We start from the raw sequence: 15,295 nt of genomic DNA, 5'->3' as shown, positions 1-15,295 counted from the left end.
AAGGTACCAACCACCTGCAACACCATAGGGAGCGGACTCCCGGACGAGCTCCCCCAGAGAGGCATCGGCACCCAGAGACTTGGTTTACTTTTGTGTCAGAGTCTGCTTTTCGTTCGCATTACTGCCAACACTGTCTGAGTGAGTACGTGGTCCTCCCCTGATTCCAACCCGAGCTACGCTCCCCTACACCTTCACCATCCATAATCCCGGGGCCTACCCTACCCGTGGAGGGAACGTCATCTGACTGCCCCACTCCATCTCCACCGGGTACTCCCATCGGCAGCGGCGGTACTCCTCTTACCGCAAGCCACGGGTGGCGTCACGAACATTTATCCCCTGTAAATAGTTCCATTTACATTTGAGTGGCCGTAAGCCCCTGGGTCCGGAGACCCTCGAGCTACATCAACCCCGGATCCGAGCGGTTCGACCGCTGAAGGGGCAGGACACCTACAGCACCACCGCAGGAGAAATTATAACATGAGGAAATTTACATCTCCTCATGTTATTTATGAAACTACCTTAACCCCCATATTTCCTGTTTTGTTTCTTTTTTTGAAAGTTAGCATCATAGCTGAATAGATTTCCACTTTCATTGTTTCCTTTATTTATCAGTATTTTAATACATGGGATAATATGGCACCTCCCCACAATAGAAGGCGCCTGTTCATGGCATTGGAATTTTGTTCTAATTAGTAGGATTGATAAGTGTGTCCAGAATCTTATTTTTGGTCAGGGCTCTTTTCAGGTTCTCCTTCTCATCCTGAATGAGAACCTCATCATGACAGTGTAGAGGAAATAGTTCACCATTAATCTCCAGCCCAGAATGTTGCAATAGATCACGAATGTAGAAACTTGAAGTAGTTATCAGCCACCTGCGGAAAAAATATAGTCAGTAATTCTAGAGTTAATAAAATAGGTCTGTTCTTGGAGGAGCAAATATGATGACATTTCTAACAAATTCTTAAAATTTGTTGTCGCACATCCTATTTTTTGGGCCACTGCTATATCTATACCCTTGGTCTTGCCTAATGGCTTTGTCATGATACACCTTCCTGGTGCCACACACACACAAATACTTTGGAAGCTATGCTTTCCGGGAAGCCTTTTTTGTACAGAGTGCTGCTGTATTCTTTTGTACAGAGTGCCGCTGGTTTTTTTTTGTACAGAGTGCTGCATTATTTTTTGTACAGAGTGCTGCTGTATTCTTTTGTACAGCGTGCTATTGCAATCTTTTGTACAGAGTGATGTTGTATTATCTTGTACAGTGTGCTGCTGTAGTTCTTTGTACAGAGTGCTGCTGTATACTTTTGTACATAGTGCTGCTGTATTCTTTTGTACAGAGTACTGCTGTATTCTTTTGTACAGAGTGCTGCTGTATTCTTTTGTACAGAGTACTGCTGTATTCTTTTGTACAGAGTGCTGCTGTATTCTTTTGTACAGAGTGCTGCTGTATTCTTTTATACAGAATGCTGCTGTATTGTTTGTACAGAGTGCTGCTGTATTTTTTGTACAGAGTGCTGCTGCATTCTTTTGTACAGCGTGCTGCTGTATTCTTTTGTACAGAGTGCTGTTGTATTCTTTTGTACAGTGTGCTGTTGTATTATTTTGTACAGTGTGCTGCTGTATTCTATTGTACAGAGTGCTGCTGTATTCTTTGTACAGAGTACTGCTGTATTCTTTTGGACAGAGTGCTGATGTATTCTTTTGTACAGAGTGCTACTGTATTATTTTGTATATAGTGCTGCTGCATTCTATTGTACAGAATACTGCTGTATTATTTTGCATAGAGTGCTGCTGTATTCTTTTGTACAGAGTGCTGCTGTATTCGTTTGTACAGAGTGCTGCTGTATTCTTTTGTACAGAGTTCTGCATTCTTTTGTACAGAGTGTTTCTGTATTCTTTTGTACAGAGTGCTGCTGTATTCTTTTGTACAGAGTGCTGCATTATTTTTTGTACAGAGTGCTGCTGTATTCTTTTATACAGAGTGCTGTTGCAATCTTTTGTGCAGAGTGCTGTTGTATTATTTTGTACAGAGTGCTGCTGTAGTTCTTTGTACAGAGTGCTGCTGTAGTTCTTTGTACAGAGTGCTGCTGTATTATTCTGTACAGAGTGCTCCTCTTATTCTTTAGTACAGAGTGCTTCTCTTATTCTTTTGTACAGAGTGCGGTTGTATTCTTTTATACAGAGTGCTGCTGTATTCTATTGTACAGAGTACTGCTGTATTCTTTTGTACAGAGTGCTGCTGTATTCTTTTGTACAGAGTGCTGCTGTATTCTTTTGTACAGAGTGCTTCTGTATTCTTTTGTACAGAGTGCTGCTGTATTCTTTTGTACAGAGTGCTGCTGTATTCTTTTGTACAGAGTGCTGCTGTATTCTTTTGTACAGAGGGCTTCTGTATTCTTTTGTTAGTGTTTCATATAGTCATAGCAGCTTGCACCTGTTCACATTTATCTGGATATGCTGGTCATTTTTTATGTCATCACATTGTGGACCCTTTGCCTGCTTAGGCCATTGAGGAGCTAGTTTTTCAGTCAAGAAGTCTACAATGACTTTTGATCATGGAGGACGGAAGCAAATTCAGTCACCAGTGGGCATTCCCCCATATGAGAAGAAGACAATTGGGTTACAATATTAGCTCTATAGTGGTGGGATCTGACAAGACCTGATATTTCGGCATCCTAGACAACTTTGAGTTTGGGAAAGACAGGATATTGGGGTCCATGGTCTCTTTTTAAAGGTTGGCTACAAAAATGATGACACCTCCCCACAATAGAAGGCGCCCGTTCATGGCATTGGAATTTTGAACCTAACATAGTGGAAAATGAGCAGTTTCTTTCTTACGACTGTAAAAGTCTATGTCAGATGACTGCCAAGTTTAAGTATAACAACCACCAGGGAAAAGACAATTATATTGCCACACACACAGAGCAGCCTTTCCCAAACTTCATCCATTCTGTATAAAGATCACCAATTACAGTTTGAAGGGTCAGCCTTGTTCTGAGCCGAACGTCTCCAGACATCACAATTTCATTATTTCTTTCCCTTTTCTGCAGTTTTCTATACAGGGCGGACAAGCGAAATAAAATTCCCATTACTAACCTCTTTAAAATCTCTCATTCCGCAGCACGGCAGCGAGGTGCGGTAATATCAAATTATTGTTTGGTCTCAAGCCACAACATTTTAATTACCAGCCGCATAAAAGGATGCAGTTGAGTCTCTCCTGGTAATAGCCTTAATGCTTTTCACCTCTCACTAAATTGCTTTTTTTTGGGGATTTTTCTACCTAGTAAACACTTATTTAGTCTAATTTTTGCAGTGACCTGTTTTCGCGTGCCGCCGTTCCGTAGATGACGTTCATGTTCTCAAACTGGATCTTGCTCACTTGTTTCTTCTCAAAGGCTTTTGGCACAATGTGTTCTATGGCTTTTAAAATATCACGGTGTCGGAAATCATTTTCTGGCTGGTAGGAGGAAAGAGCGGCACAGAAACACTTATTTAATAGAGTTAGGAGGAGAATTTGCACCGCCGGAAATTTTTTTTATATATTTTTTTTCTACTGTAATGAATACAGGCTATTAGTTGCATAATATATCTAAAAAAAAATGCAGAATAAAAATAATGTCACAGGGGGAACATAATGATAAAAGTAATAATAATTTATTTCATTTAGAGGAGAGGAAAAATACATATTTAAATAAATAAATAAATAACTAAATAAATAAATAGTATTTGTTCTAATAGGTATCTAAAAAAGCAGAAAAAAATTAAAATAATATCACAGGTGGAACATAATGATAAAAGTAATAATAATTTATTTCATTTAGAGGAGTGGAAAAATACATATTTAAATAAATAAATAAATAACTAAATAAATAAATAGTATTTGTTCTAATAGGTATCTAAAAAAGCAGAAAAAAAATAAAATAATATCACAGGTGGAACATAATGATAAAAGTAATAATAATTTATTTCATTTAGAGGAGAGGAAAAATACATATTTAAATAAATAAATAAATAACTAAATAAATAAATAGTATTTGTTCTAATAGGTATCTAAAAAAGCAGAAAAAAATTAAAATAATATCACAGGTGGACCATAATGATAAAAGTAATAATAATTTATTTCATTTAGAGGAGAGGAAAAATACATATTTAAATAAATAAATAAATAAATAAATAACTAAATAAATAAATAGTATTTGTTCTAATAGGTATCTAAAAAAGCAGAAAAAAATTAAAATAATATCACAGGCGGAACATAATGATAAAAGTAATAATAATTTGTTATTTCATTTAGAGGAGAGGAAAAATAAATATTTAAATAAATTAAATAAATAAATAGCTAAATCTAATATATAAAGCTGAATGTATGTGTATGTGTGTGTATGTGTATGTCAGGGATTGGCATCTGCACCGTCGCAGCTACAGCCACAAAATTTTGCACACTCACACATCTGGACCCCGAGAGCGTCATAGGCTATGTTGTGAGGTGAAATTTTAACCCCGCACGTTCCCATTTACCAATCAATTTTGTCCCTATCTACATAATGGGGAAAAAGTGAAACGAAAAGTGTATCCGCACCGTCGCATTTACAATCACAAAATTTTGCACAGACACCTCATGTGACCCAGGGAACGTCGTAGACTATGTTTTGACAGGAAAATGTAACCCCGCGCTTTACAGTTACTCTCCAAAAAACATGCCTTCACTAAAGTAAATGGAGCCTGGAACTACAGGTTATTAGTAGGAGCTGTGATTGGTTGCTATAGGAACAAAGACTCATAGTATAAGAAGCTTATATGTGGTAATAAGATGTCGGTGGGGAGACGGATAGAGAGAGACAGACAGAGAGACCGACAGACAGAGAGACAGACAGAGACAGACAGGGAAAGAGACAGACAGAGACAGACAGGGAAAGAGACAGAGACACACAGTGAAAAAGAGAGACAGACCTGGAAAGATACAGACCTGAAAAGGGACAGATGGGGATAGAGACAGACAGACATGCAGACAGGGACAGAGACAGGCAGACAGGGAAGGAGGAGACAGCCAGAGAGACAGACAAAGATAGATTGGGAAAGACACAGACCTTGATAAAAACAGACGGGGAAAGAGACAGAGAAATAAAGATAGACAAAGACAGGCAGACAGGGAAAGAGACAGACAGGAAAAGACACAGACAAAGAGACAGGAGACAGACGGGGAAAGAGACATACCTGGAAAGAGACAGACGGGGAAAGAGACAGACAGAGACAGAGGGGGAAAGAGATAGACAGAGACAGACGGGGAAAGAGACAGACGGGGAAAGAGACAGACCTGGAAAGAGACAGATGGGGAAAGAAACAGAGAGAGAGACAGACAAAGAAAGAGACAGGCAGACCTGGAAAAAGGCAGACCTGGTAAGAGGCAAACCTGGAAAGAGACATACCTGGAAAGAGACAGACGGGGAAAGAGACAGACAGAGACAGATGCGGAAAGAGACAGACAGAGACAGACGGGGAAAGAGACAGATCTGGAAAGAGACAGACGGAGCACATTACTTGGCCAATTTAGTTAAATCTGTGTGGAATATCTGTGGTGTTGAAATATATGTTGTGAAATGCTTCTATTAGCTTAGTTTTTGCCTTTTAATAATTACATTTCTATCTATTTGTTTTGTGATTTTTGTGTGCAGAATACATTTTTGTTAATACATTCTATTTTGTTAACAGCAGTTATTAACCCGGGCGAAGCCGGGTAGTACAGCTAGTACATAAATAAATAAATAAATAAATAAAGAAATCGTATTTGTTCTAAGAGCTATTAAGACCCCCTGGAGCCAGAGCCCGCAGCTAGATTAGGTGCATTATTGAATTAAGTACTAAAGGACAGTCTAAGTGCCATCCGGGGGATGGGAAGCCTTTGTGAGCTGGAATTAAGGGTTAAAAGGTTTTTTTTTTCCTTCAGCCAAGGGTTTACCAAGTAACTATTGAAAACTCAGAATCGACTAGACGAGCAGCGAATGAGTCCAAAGTTTACATCAGGGGCACAAGGATGGGCATATTACTGCAAGAAGGGGACAAGGATGGGCATGTTACTACAGGATGGGGACCATGATTCATAGAATTGATGGAGGAAGGTTGAACTAGATGGACCTAGGTCTTTTTTCAACCTATGTAACTATGATGGGCACATTACTACAAGGGGACCAGGATGGGCACATTACTACAAGAAGGGGATAAGGATGGGCACATTACTTTAGGATGGGGACAAGGATGGGCACATTATTACAGATTTGGCTTATTACTTCAGGATGGGCACATTACTAAAAGAAGGGGACAAGGATACGCACATTACTACAGGATAGGGACAAGGATAGGCACATTACTACAGGATGGGAACAAGGATGGACACATTACTACAGGATGGGGACAAGGATAGGCACATTCCTACAGGATGGGGACAAGGATGGGCACATTACTACAGGATGAGGACAAGATTGGGCACTTTACTACAAGAGGACAAGATTGGGCACTTTACTACAAGAGGACAAGAATGGGAACATTACTACAGGATGGAGACAAGTATGAATACATTACTATAGGATGGGCACAAGGAATGGGCACATTACTACAAGATAGGCACAAGAATGGGCACATTATTACAGGATGCTCACATTACTACAAGATGGGCACAATGATGGGCACATTACAACAGGATAGGGACAATTATGGGCACATTACTTCAGGATGGGGACAAGTTTGGGCACACTGCTCCAAGAAGGGGACAATATATAGTATATATAGTATATTACTAAAGTATAGGCACAAGGTTGGGTCACACTACTACAGGATGGGCACAAAGATGAGCACCTTACTAAAGGATGGGGACAAGGATGAGTACATTACTACAGGATCGGGACAAGTATGGGCACATTACTACAAGAAGGGGAGAATGATGGGCACATTACTAAAGTATGGGCAAAAGGATGGGCACACTACTACAGGATAGGCAGAAGGATGGGCACATTGCTACAGGATGGGGACAAAGATAAGTACATTGCTACAGGATGGGGACAAGGATGAGTATATTGCTACAAGATGGGGACAAGGATGGGCACATTACTACAGGGTGGGGACATTGTTGGGCTCATTAGTACAGGATGGGAACAAGGATGGGCACATTACTACAAGCAGACAAGGATGGGCACATTACTACAGGATGGAGACAAGGATGGGTACATTACTACAGGATCAGGATGGGAACAAGGATGGGCACATTACTACAGCAAGGGGACCAGGATGGGCACATAACTACAGGATGGGGACAAGGATGGCACATTACTACAGGATGGACACAAGGATGGGCACATTACTACAGGATGGACAGAAGGATGGGCATATTACTACAGGATGGACACAAGGATGGGCACATTGTTACAGGATGGACACATTACTTTAGGATGGGCACATTACTACAAGAAGGGGATAAGGATGAGCACATAACTACAGGATGGGGAAAAGGATGAGCACATTACTACAGGATGGGGTCAAAGATGGGCACATTAATACAGGATGGAGACAAGGATGGGCACATTACTACAAGAAGAGGACAAGGATGGGCACATTACTACACCATGGAGACAAGTATGGCACAGTACTACAGGATGGGCACATTACTACAGGATGGGCATATTACTTCATGATAGGGACAAGGATGGGCACATTACTAAAGGATGGGGACAAGGATTGGTACATTACTACAGAGGACAAAGATGGGCACATTACTATAGAGGACAAGGATGGGCACATTACTACAGGGGACAAGATGGTGCTAATTGTAAAACTATATTACTTACAAAAGAGAATATAATGTAAAAAAAAAAAACTAAACAAAAACAAAATAAAGCATGACTTTTTCTATCATCAAAAAAAAAAATGTTGTTTTGTTTTTCTTTAGATTTAGAACAAAAAAGTGCACATTTGTTATAATAAATGAGCAAAAAATGTTCAAAAACAGTGATACAAAGGTCTATAGAAAAAAATATGGTACCATAAAAATGTCACTTTGTCCTGAAAAGAATACGGCCCCCCAAATTATATTTTTCTATGTGCGGCCCATACACCCAGCTGAGTTTGAGACCCCTGGTCTACATGCTTTACGTCTTTATCTTGGCTCTTCTTTTTCCAATTAGTGCTTTAAATTCTACAACTCAATGCTTTACTTTTCCACCTTCAGTGGCTTCTTACCACTGAGGCTCCTTTAAAGACAATCTATCAGCAGTTTTACCCCTCCTAAGCTGTCTATATTAGTATATAAGTCAAAGAAAGCTGAACAAAATGATACCTTGATGTGACGCCCTGGCAAAACCAGGGTGTCACAGAGCCTGCATAAATCCAGCAATGTGCAGGCCATTCTCCTGCTTGGTAATCAGATCCCACACCAGTGCAGCAGGACAGACACCCCCCCCCAGTGTAAGGGTATGTGCGCACGTGTGCGTATTGCATGCAGTTACGCTGCGTTCTGCACCGCAGCGTAACTGCATGCGTCCTGCGTCCCCTGCACAGTCTATGGAGATTGTGCAGGAGCCGTGCGCACGTGGCATATTAGAACGCAGCGATTTGGCTGCTGCCCGAATCGCTGCGTTCTAAGAAGTGACATGTCACTTCTTCCGTGCGGTTTGCATGCTGTGTATAGGGAGAGGAAGCATGCAGAGCGCACGTTGTCTGCCGGCACCATGTGCTTCAGAATGGAGCTTTTCAGCTGCGCTCTGAAGCGCATCTTTTAGGTGCGGTGCAGATGTCGCGGGCGGAGGAGGGGACGCTGCGCTCTTCCACTGCTCGGGTCCGGCTACTGCTGCTGCATTGGCTGCGGCTGCTCGGTGGTGGCTCGAGCAGTGGGCCGGATCCCGGGGACTCGAGCGGCGCTCCTCGCCCGTGAGTGAAAAGGGTTTTTGATTGTGGGGATTGGATATTGTCCATGACGCCACCCACGGTTGTGGTGATATTGGTGACACCACCGCTGCTCTGGACGGGGATCCCGGGAGCGGTGACAGGGAGCAGCTTGGATATTGGTTCTCCCCTCCGTGGGTAGGGGGTTGGTTGTCCCGGGGCCCGGTGATGGGGTAGGGATGAATGGCAGGCGGGTTACGGGGCCTGGTGAGGTGCAGGGTCGTGGGGGCAGCGCTGTGCCGCACGGCACGGTGGTACTCACTCAGCCAATGATGAGGACACAGTTCTCGGTAAAACACACGGCTGGATGGACGGGTCCCACAGACGGCTGCAGTGTTGTTTCTCCCGGCAGGTTGATGGTGACTGCCTTTCCCTGCACCTATGTACTGTAAACGGTTCCAATGGGTTCCCACCGGTAACCCGCTCCCCAGCTTGGATGTGGGCCGGAGGAGCCCCTTTTGCCCGCAGGCGCTGGCTCTGGGAACGGTAGCCTTGGCGGTGGCTGTGTTTCCCTCTCACGGTTGGACTGTTGCCTTCTGTCGGGACTTGGCTGCTGGGAAACCCAGGAGGTTCCCTTCGCTGACGGATTTGGCAAATTCACGGCGACTCCTAGCCTTGCCGGGGTCCGTAAGCCCCTGCCAGATGGTGCTGACTTCTCTTTGTGTACCGGTCCGGTACCGCCGGGCCACCGCCCGTCCACGGTCCTTACGATAGACTCCGATAGGCCACTCCTGCAGACGGTCACCACCGTCTGCCAACCTTGCTGTACCGCCCGGGCCACACACCCGGACGCTGTCAGATAGTTGCTCCACTACCACTTTCCTTCCTCTCCCTTTCACCTCCAAAACTAATCTCTCTGCTTTTCCCGCCTCCAGGACTGTGAACTCCTCGGTGGGCGGTGCCAACTGCCTAGCCCACCCCCTGGTGTGAACATCAGCCCCTGGAGGAGGGCAACAAGGGTTTTGTGTCTGACTTCGGTGAGCCTGACCGGGAGTGTGGGGTGTGTGGGTGTTGTGCTCTGTGGCCCCTGGCTTGTCCAGGGCGCCACACAGAGCGCACATGTGCGCACATAGCCTAAGAGCTAAACAGAGCAGGAGGGGAGGGGCTGGTACAGAGTGAGTTTGGAGTGTGAGGAGAGCAGACCAGGGGAGGATAGCTCCTGGCTGCTATAAGGAAGGGAAGTGTGAGGAAGGGGCCCGAGGTGGCCGGGGCAGGGTAGTGGCCCGCCGGCATCAAGGGGCGACCCGGATCACTGCAGGGGGAGTGGGCTCCCTGTTCCCGACTGAGGAAGGAGAAAGAAGCGTCTGGCTGCAAAACAAGAACAGGATCCTGCTGTACTGCATGTGGGACCACAAACACCCTCCGCACCGAAGGCTGTGGACTCCGGCAGTTTCTAATTTACCAGTGACTCTGTGTGGTTTACTTGTGAGTACAATAGTGCCATCAGGCACTGCACCGCAGCACTGCGCCCAGCAGCCCTCCAATCCCACCAACCCCTACCCACGGAGGGGACAACATCCTAACTGCTCCATACCATCGCTCCCGGGATACCCGTCACCAGCAGCGGTGGTGCCCATTATCACCACGACCCGTGGGTGGCGTCACGAACTATTTCTCAAAACAACAAAACAAACCACCCCCTTTTCACTCGTGGGCGAGGAGCGTTGCTCGAGTCCCGGGTCTGGCCCACCGCTCGAGCCACCGAGCAGCAGCAGCAGCCGCGGACCCAAGCGTAGCGATCATGGTCCCTCCACCCGCGACATTGATATCTGCGATCTGATGTGTCATTCCAGAGAAAAACACATTTTTCTTATATGTAAATGAGCTGTTTAGATTTACGGGCTGGACATAGATCTTCCTGAGAAGTTGCCTTCAGATTTTATTGTAAATCAAAGGAGGAGTTACCAGTGTGAGACATGTAATGACTGACAGTCTGCTCTACCAATCTACATGTTTCACACTGGTATCATCCCCTTTTATTCAAAATAAACTCTAACGGCAGATTCTATGTTCCGCCCATAGATCTTAACAGCTCATTTGGATATTGACAAAAATGTGGATTTCTCTGGAATAAAACATTGGATCACAGCTATCAAAGTATCATTTTATTCATCTTTCTATGCCCTACCATTCCATATAAATGGTTTAGGAGGGTTGATCCTACTCACAGTTTCCTTTTAATTGTAAATGTGGGTGCATAACAATAGGTATAGTTGCTACCTTGAGAGTTACACTGATGAGCAAAAGGGTAACAATGTTCAGAACTTTTGACTTTCAGGTTCCATATCTCATCATCCACTACAGCTTTGAGTGTGAGACAACCTTCATTTCTGTGTGTGCTATGTGTGTACAGTGAGTATTTGGTTGCAGAAATATCTGCACCAAATCTATATCTCTTGGCAGAAACAACACGCATTTTTGACTAGCATTTTTACCAAGAGTTTTTGAAGCATTTTTGGTGCGTTTTTTTCCCCATGCATTTTTTGTGCATTCTAGGGTGGAAAATTAGTGCAAAAATGCTGAAAGAATTGATATTTATTTCTGCACCAAATCTGCAAGGGGAAAAAAAGTAACATGTGCACAAACGTTCAGGATTCTCATTGACTTTGCTGACATAAGAATCTGCATGCAATTTTGTGAAAAAGCTGCACTCAAAAACGCAGCAAAAAAAAAAAAATTGATAAAAATGCACTCTAAAGCTATATGTGCGCACTAAGTATTTGCTGCAGAAATCTCTGCACCAAATCTGCATCTCATGGCAGAAAAAAATGCTCTTTTTACGGTGCATTTTTGTCTCATTTTCAGTGTGTTTTTGATGCATTTTTTACTGGTGTTTTTAATGCATTTGGGGCAGAAAAATGCTGTAAAAATGCTGAAAGAATTGATAAACTGCAGATATATTTCTGCACCAAATCTGCAAAGGAAAAAAGCAAAATGTACAAAACTTCAGGATTCTCATTGACTTTGCTGGCACAAGAATAGGCATGGAGTTTCATGACAAAGCTGCTCTCAAAAGCGCATTAAAAAAGAGATAAAATGCTGAGTATTGGGTTGCCGAGATTTCTGCGCCAAATCTGCATCTCATGGGGGAAAAAAATGCTCTTTTTGCGATGAATTTATGTCTCATTTTCTGTGTTTTTGACGCATTTTTTGCTGGTGTTTTTCATGCATTTGGGGCAGAAAAATGCTGCAACAATGCTGAAAGAATTGACAAACTTCAGATGTATTTCTGCACCAAATCTGCAAGGGAAAAAAACAAATATGCACAAAACTTCAGGATCCTCATTGACTATACTGGTACAAGAATAGGCATGGAGTTTTAAGCTCAAAAGCACATAAAAAAAAAGTGCAAAAAAATGCTGAGTATTGGTTTGCCAAAATTTCTGCACCAAATCTGCATCTCCTGGCAGAAAAAAATGCCCTTTTTTTTGCGGTGCATTTTTTACTTGTTTTCATTGCGTTTTTCATGCATTTGGGGTACAAAAACATTGCAGAATTGACATGCTTCAAGCAATGTGTGCACAAAACTTCAGGATTCATTGACCTTGCCGGCATAAGGATAGGCATGGAGTTTTGTGAGAAAACTGCGCCCAAAAACACCTAAAAAAAAGCAGCCTAGTCTCAGAGAAAACTGAGCAGAAACTCTTCAATTTTTTCTCCACATCTCAAAACTCCTCACAAATGTTGAGTTTCTACTACAAAAATTCAGAAAAAAAAGTCGCTGTGCGCATAGCCTAAGGGTGAAAATCATAAGAAAATACACTAAAGACAGATAAATTAAAATGAATTATTTTTTATTATTATTTAAATTATTAAAAAACATGGGTGGACATGAAACTGTGGAAATGGAGAGTACAAAGACCACACAAAGGCAGGTAGTAATAATAGGTAAATACAATTGCACAATTCAAAATAGTGATAGAAATGATAACACCACTAAAATGAAAAATGTATATATATAATACATAGGACCCCAAATTGTGTTTAATTAAATCTCAATTGAGTGTGAAAAGTTGGGATAACTATGTTAGAATTATATATAACCAGAGGTTGTGCAGGTGAACAGAAAAACCACCAAGGAAAGGTGTGCAGTGTTCTCAATCCCTACGCGCGTTTCGACATGTAGTCTTTTTCCAAAGGAGAAGTGTCATGATCCAGGCTTGTCCCTGCTGCTGGTTACACCTAGCTCTGGCTTGGTCATGTCAAGGATTAACTTCCCTTGCCTCGTTCTGGATCTCGGGGCGCTATATATTGCCTCTCTACCTATGGCTCAGTGGCAGTGATATTCCTGCCTTGCAGCGTGTAAATTGGTTCTGGTGAGTGTTCCTGATCTGTCCTGCCTCCCTGCTACTGTGTCCTGACTTTGACCCTCCCCCGTTTTTCTGCCTGTCCCGGTTCCTGACTTTGCTCTCCTGTCTGTTATTTGTGTTTCCCTCTGCACACCTGATCTCCCAGCTTCTGACTCGCTTCTGTTTTCTGACTTTGATATTGATCTTCCCTTTGCAGTGACTCGACTTTCCTGGCTAAAGACCCTGACTGTTTGACTACTCTATTGCCCCTTGGTGGTTCGCCTGTTAACTGCCTGCTGAAGTTACTCTGCTGTACTTCAGCTGCCTTTCCATTACAGTGTTTTTTTGTCTCTCCTTCACTACTCTGCTGCCACCTAGTGGGGAATACGCTGTACTACGTCTTACTAGCCTTTGTATAGCGTGACAGTAAGTGACTAGGATTTCCCTTATTATCTACCACTAGGTATTTTGTCATACATGCTGTACACTTCCACAGGATCCATATTGATTATTGGCATCACCATTATATTTATACCTTTTCTAAGTAAAGTTTTTGATCTATAGCCTAAGGGTGGTTGAAAGATGTAAGTGTGCCGCCCCCATGGAAGCAGCTGAGCTGCTCGGATCCGGATTCTCAGTGGCTCGAGGGTCTCTGGACCCGGGGTTCGTGTGGCTGCTCAAATGAAGTGGGTATTTACAAGGGAGTATAGAGTTTGTGATGCCACCAGTGGTATGTGGTAATTAGGAGTACCACCGCTGCAGTTGGGAGTACCCGGGGATGAAGGAACGGGGCAGCAAGGTGTTAGAACCCTCCACGGGTAGGGAGAATGCCCCGGGACTCGGTGTGGGGAATAGGCCGAGGGATGCAGGGGTCACTCTTGTACTCACTCAGTCCATTAAGCAGACACTGACAACTGGGTAAACCAAATCTCTGGACACTGCTGCCGTTGAGGGGAGCTAGTTCAGGTCCCGTCCCCAATGGTGCTGCCTGGTGATCTGTGACCTGCCTCCTGGCACTAAATTTACTTCTCTGGTGGTCCCAGTAGTGTGAAACATGCCAGGTCCCGCTCCCCACTGTGGCTAACTGTGGGCGCTTGCTCTCAGGGCTCACGCTTGGGATTTTCTGGACCGTTTTGGGTGGAAAGTCCTATCCCCCTCGTTGCGCTAGTGCCCCGATTGTGGAGAGGTTGGGAACGAATCTTGAAGGCTCCGTTCTCCACGGGTAAATTATTGGGTTGCATACAGCTACTCCCCGACCTAGGGTCCACGTACCCCATCATGCCTCGGACCGGTGATGGTGCAAGGCCGCCGGCTGTCCTGCTTGACAGATCCGAGCCCCTTGCCACAATCCCCTGCAACCGGGGGTCCGACTCCCCTAGGCCCAGACCACCGTCTGCAACCTAGACAGTTTTCTTATGGGAGTCCCTGCTCCCGACCTCCTCGGAGCTCCTCACAGCTCGAGGGCTACTCTCCACCTCCGACTACCAACTACTACTCCTCTACTACTACTACTACTGACTACACTTCCTTACCTCCCCTCCCTGACCCCCCAGGTGGGCGCCTCTATTCCACTCAAGCCGTCCACTGGTGTGTCTGGTGGGTGTGGTGCAGGGTGTATCTAGGATTTGATTCGCTGATGGAGGCAACACCATTTGGTTAGAAACCCATAACAAAGAAGGAGATGGATACTGCACAGGAGGGCAGATTGTGCAATACCCTGTGACTACCTGATAGTCCAGTCCAGGGGTGTCACATAATCATTAGAGTATAACTAAAATCCTCTGGGTTAGGAAAAAAAAATGCAAAAAATTTGGGACAAAGTTAGGATGAAAAAAAAGAAACATGATATTAATTTTAAAATCCACCTCGTTAGGAAAGAAATTGAAAACATTTTGGGACAAAATTGAGATGACATTTTTTTTTAAAAAAAATATTAATTTATTTTATTTTTTTTAAATTCAATATTGTTTTTCTGTTGTAATGGCCGGAGTTTTCCTTTAATTCTATGACAATGGTTAAATTGAGTGTTTAATAGACGTGATCGTTTGACAAATGTGAGAAATTGGGATGACTGG

At 43.6% G+C, this 15,295-nt stretch overlaps 1 protein-coding gene across 3 annotated transcripts in view; it reads right to left on the bottom strand.

Moving 5' to 3' along the window:
- Window positions 1-593: 593 nt before the first annotated feature.
- Window positions 594-15,295, bottom strand: part of C11H19orf81 (chromosome 11 C19orf81 homolog) — a 68,385-nt gene continuing 53,683 nt past the window's right edge. For all 3 annotated transcript variants that reach the window (XM_075327877.1, XM_075327879.1, XM_075327878.1), the window contains exons 6-7: window positions 3,321-3,460; window positions 594-872 (exon numbers count right to left, since the gene is read on the bottom strand). In XM_075327877.1, the coding sequence (XP_075183992.1) occupies window positions 686-872; window positions 3,321-3,460 (327 nt within the window). In that variant the 3' untranslated portion in view covers window positions 594-685. The remainder of the gene's footprint in view (window positions 873-3,320; window positions 3,461-15,295) is intronic.

This window comes from Anomaloglossus baeobatrachus, chromosome 11 (genome assembly GCF_048569485.1).
Source record: "Anomaloglossus baeobatrachus isolate aAnoBae1 chromosome 11, aAnoBae1.hap1, whole genome shotgun sequence".
NCBI lineage: Eukaryota > Metazoa > Chordata > Amphibia > Anura > Aromobatidae > Anomaloglossus > Anomaloglossus baeobatrachus.
This window is presented reverse-complemented; position numbering and strand designations above follow the sequence as displayed.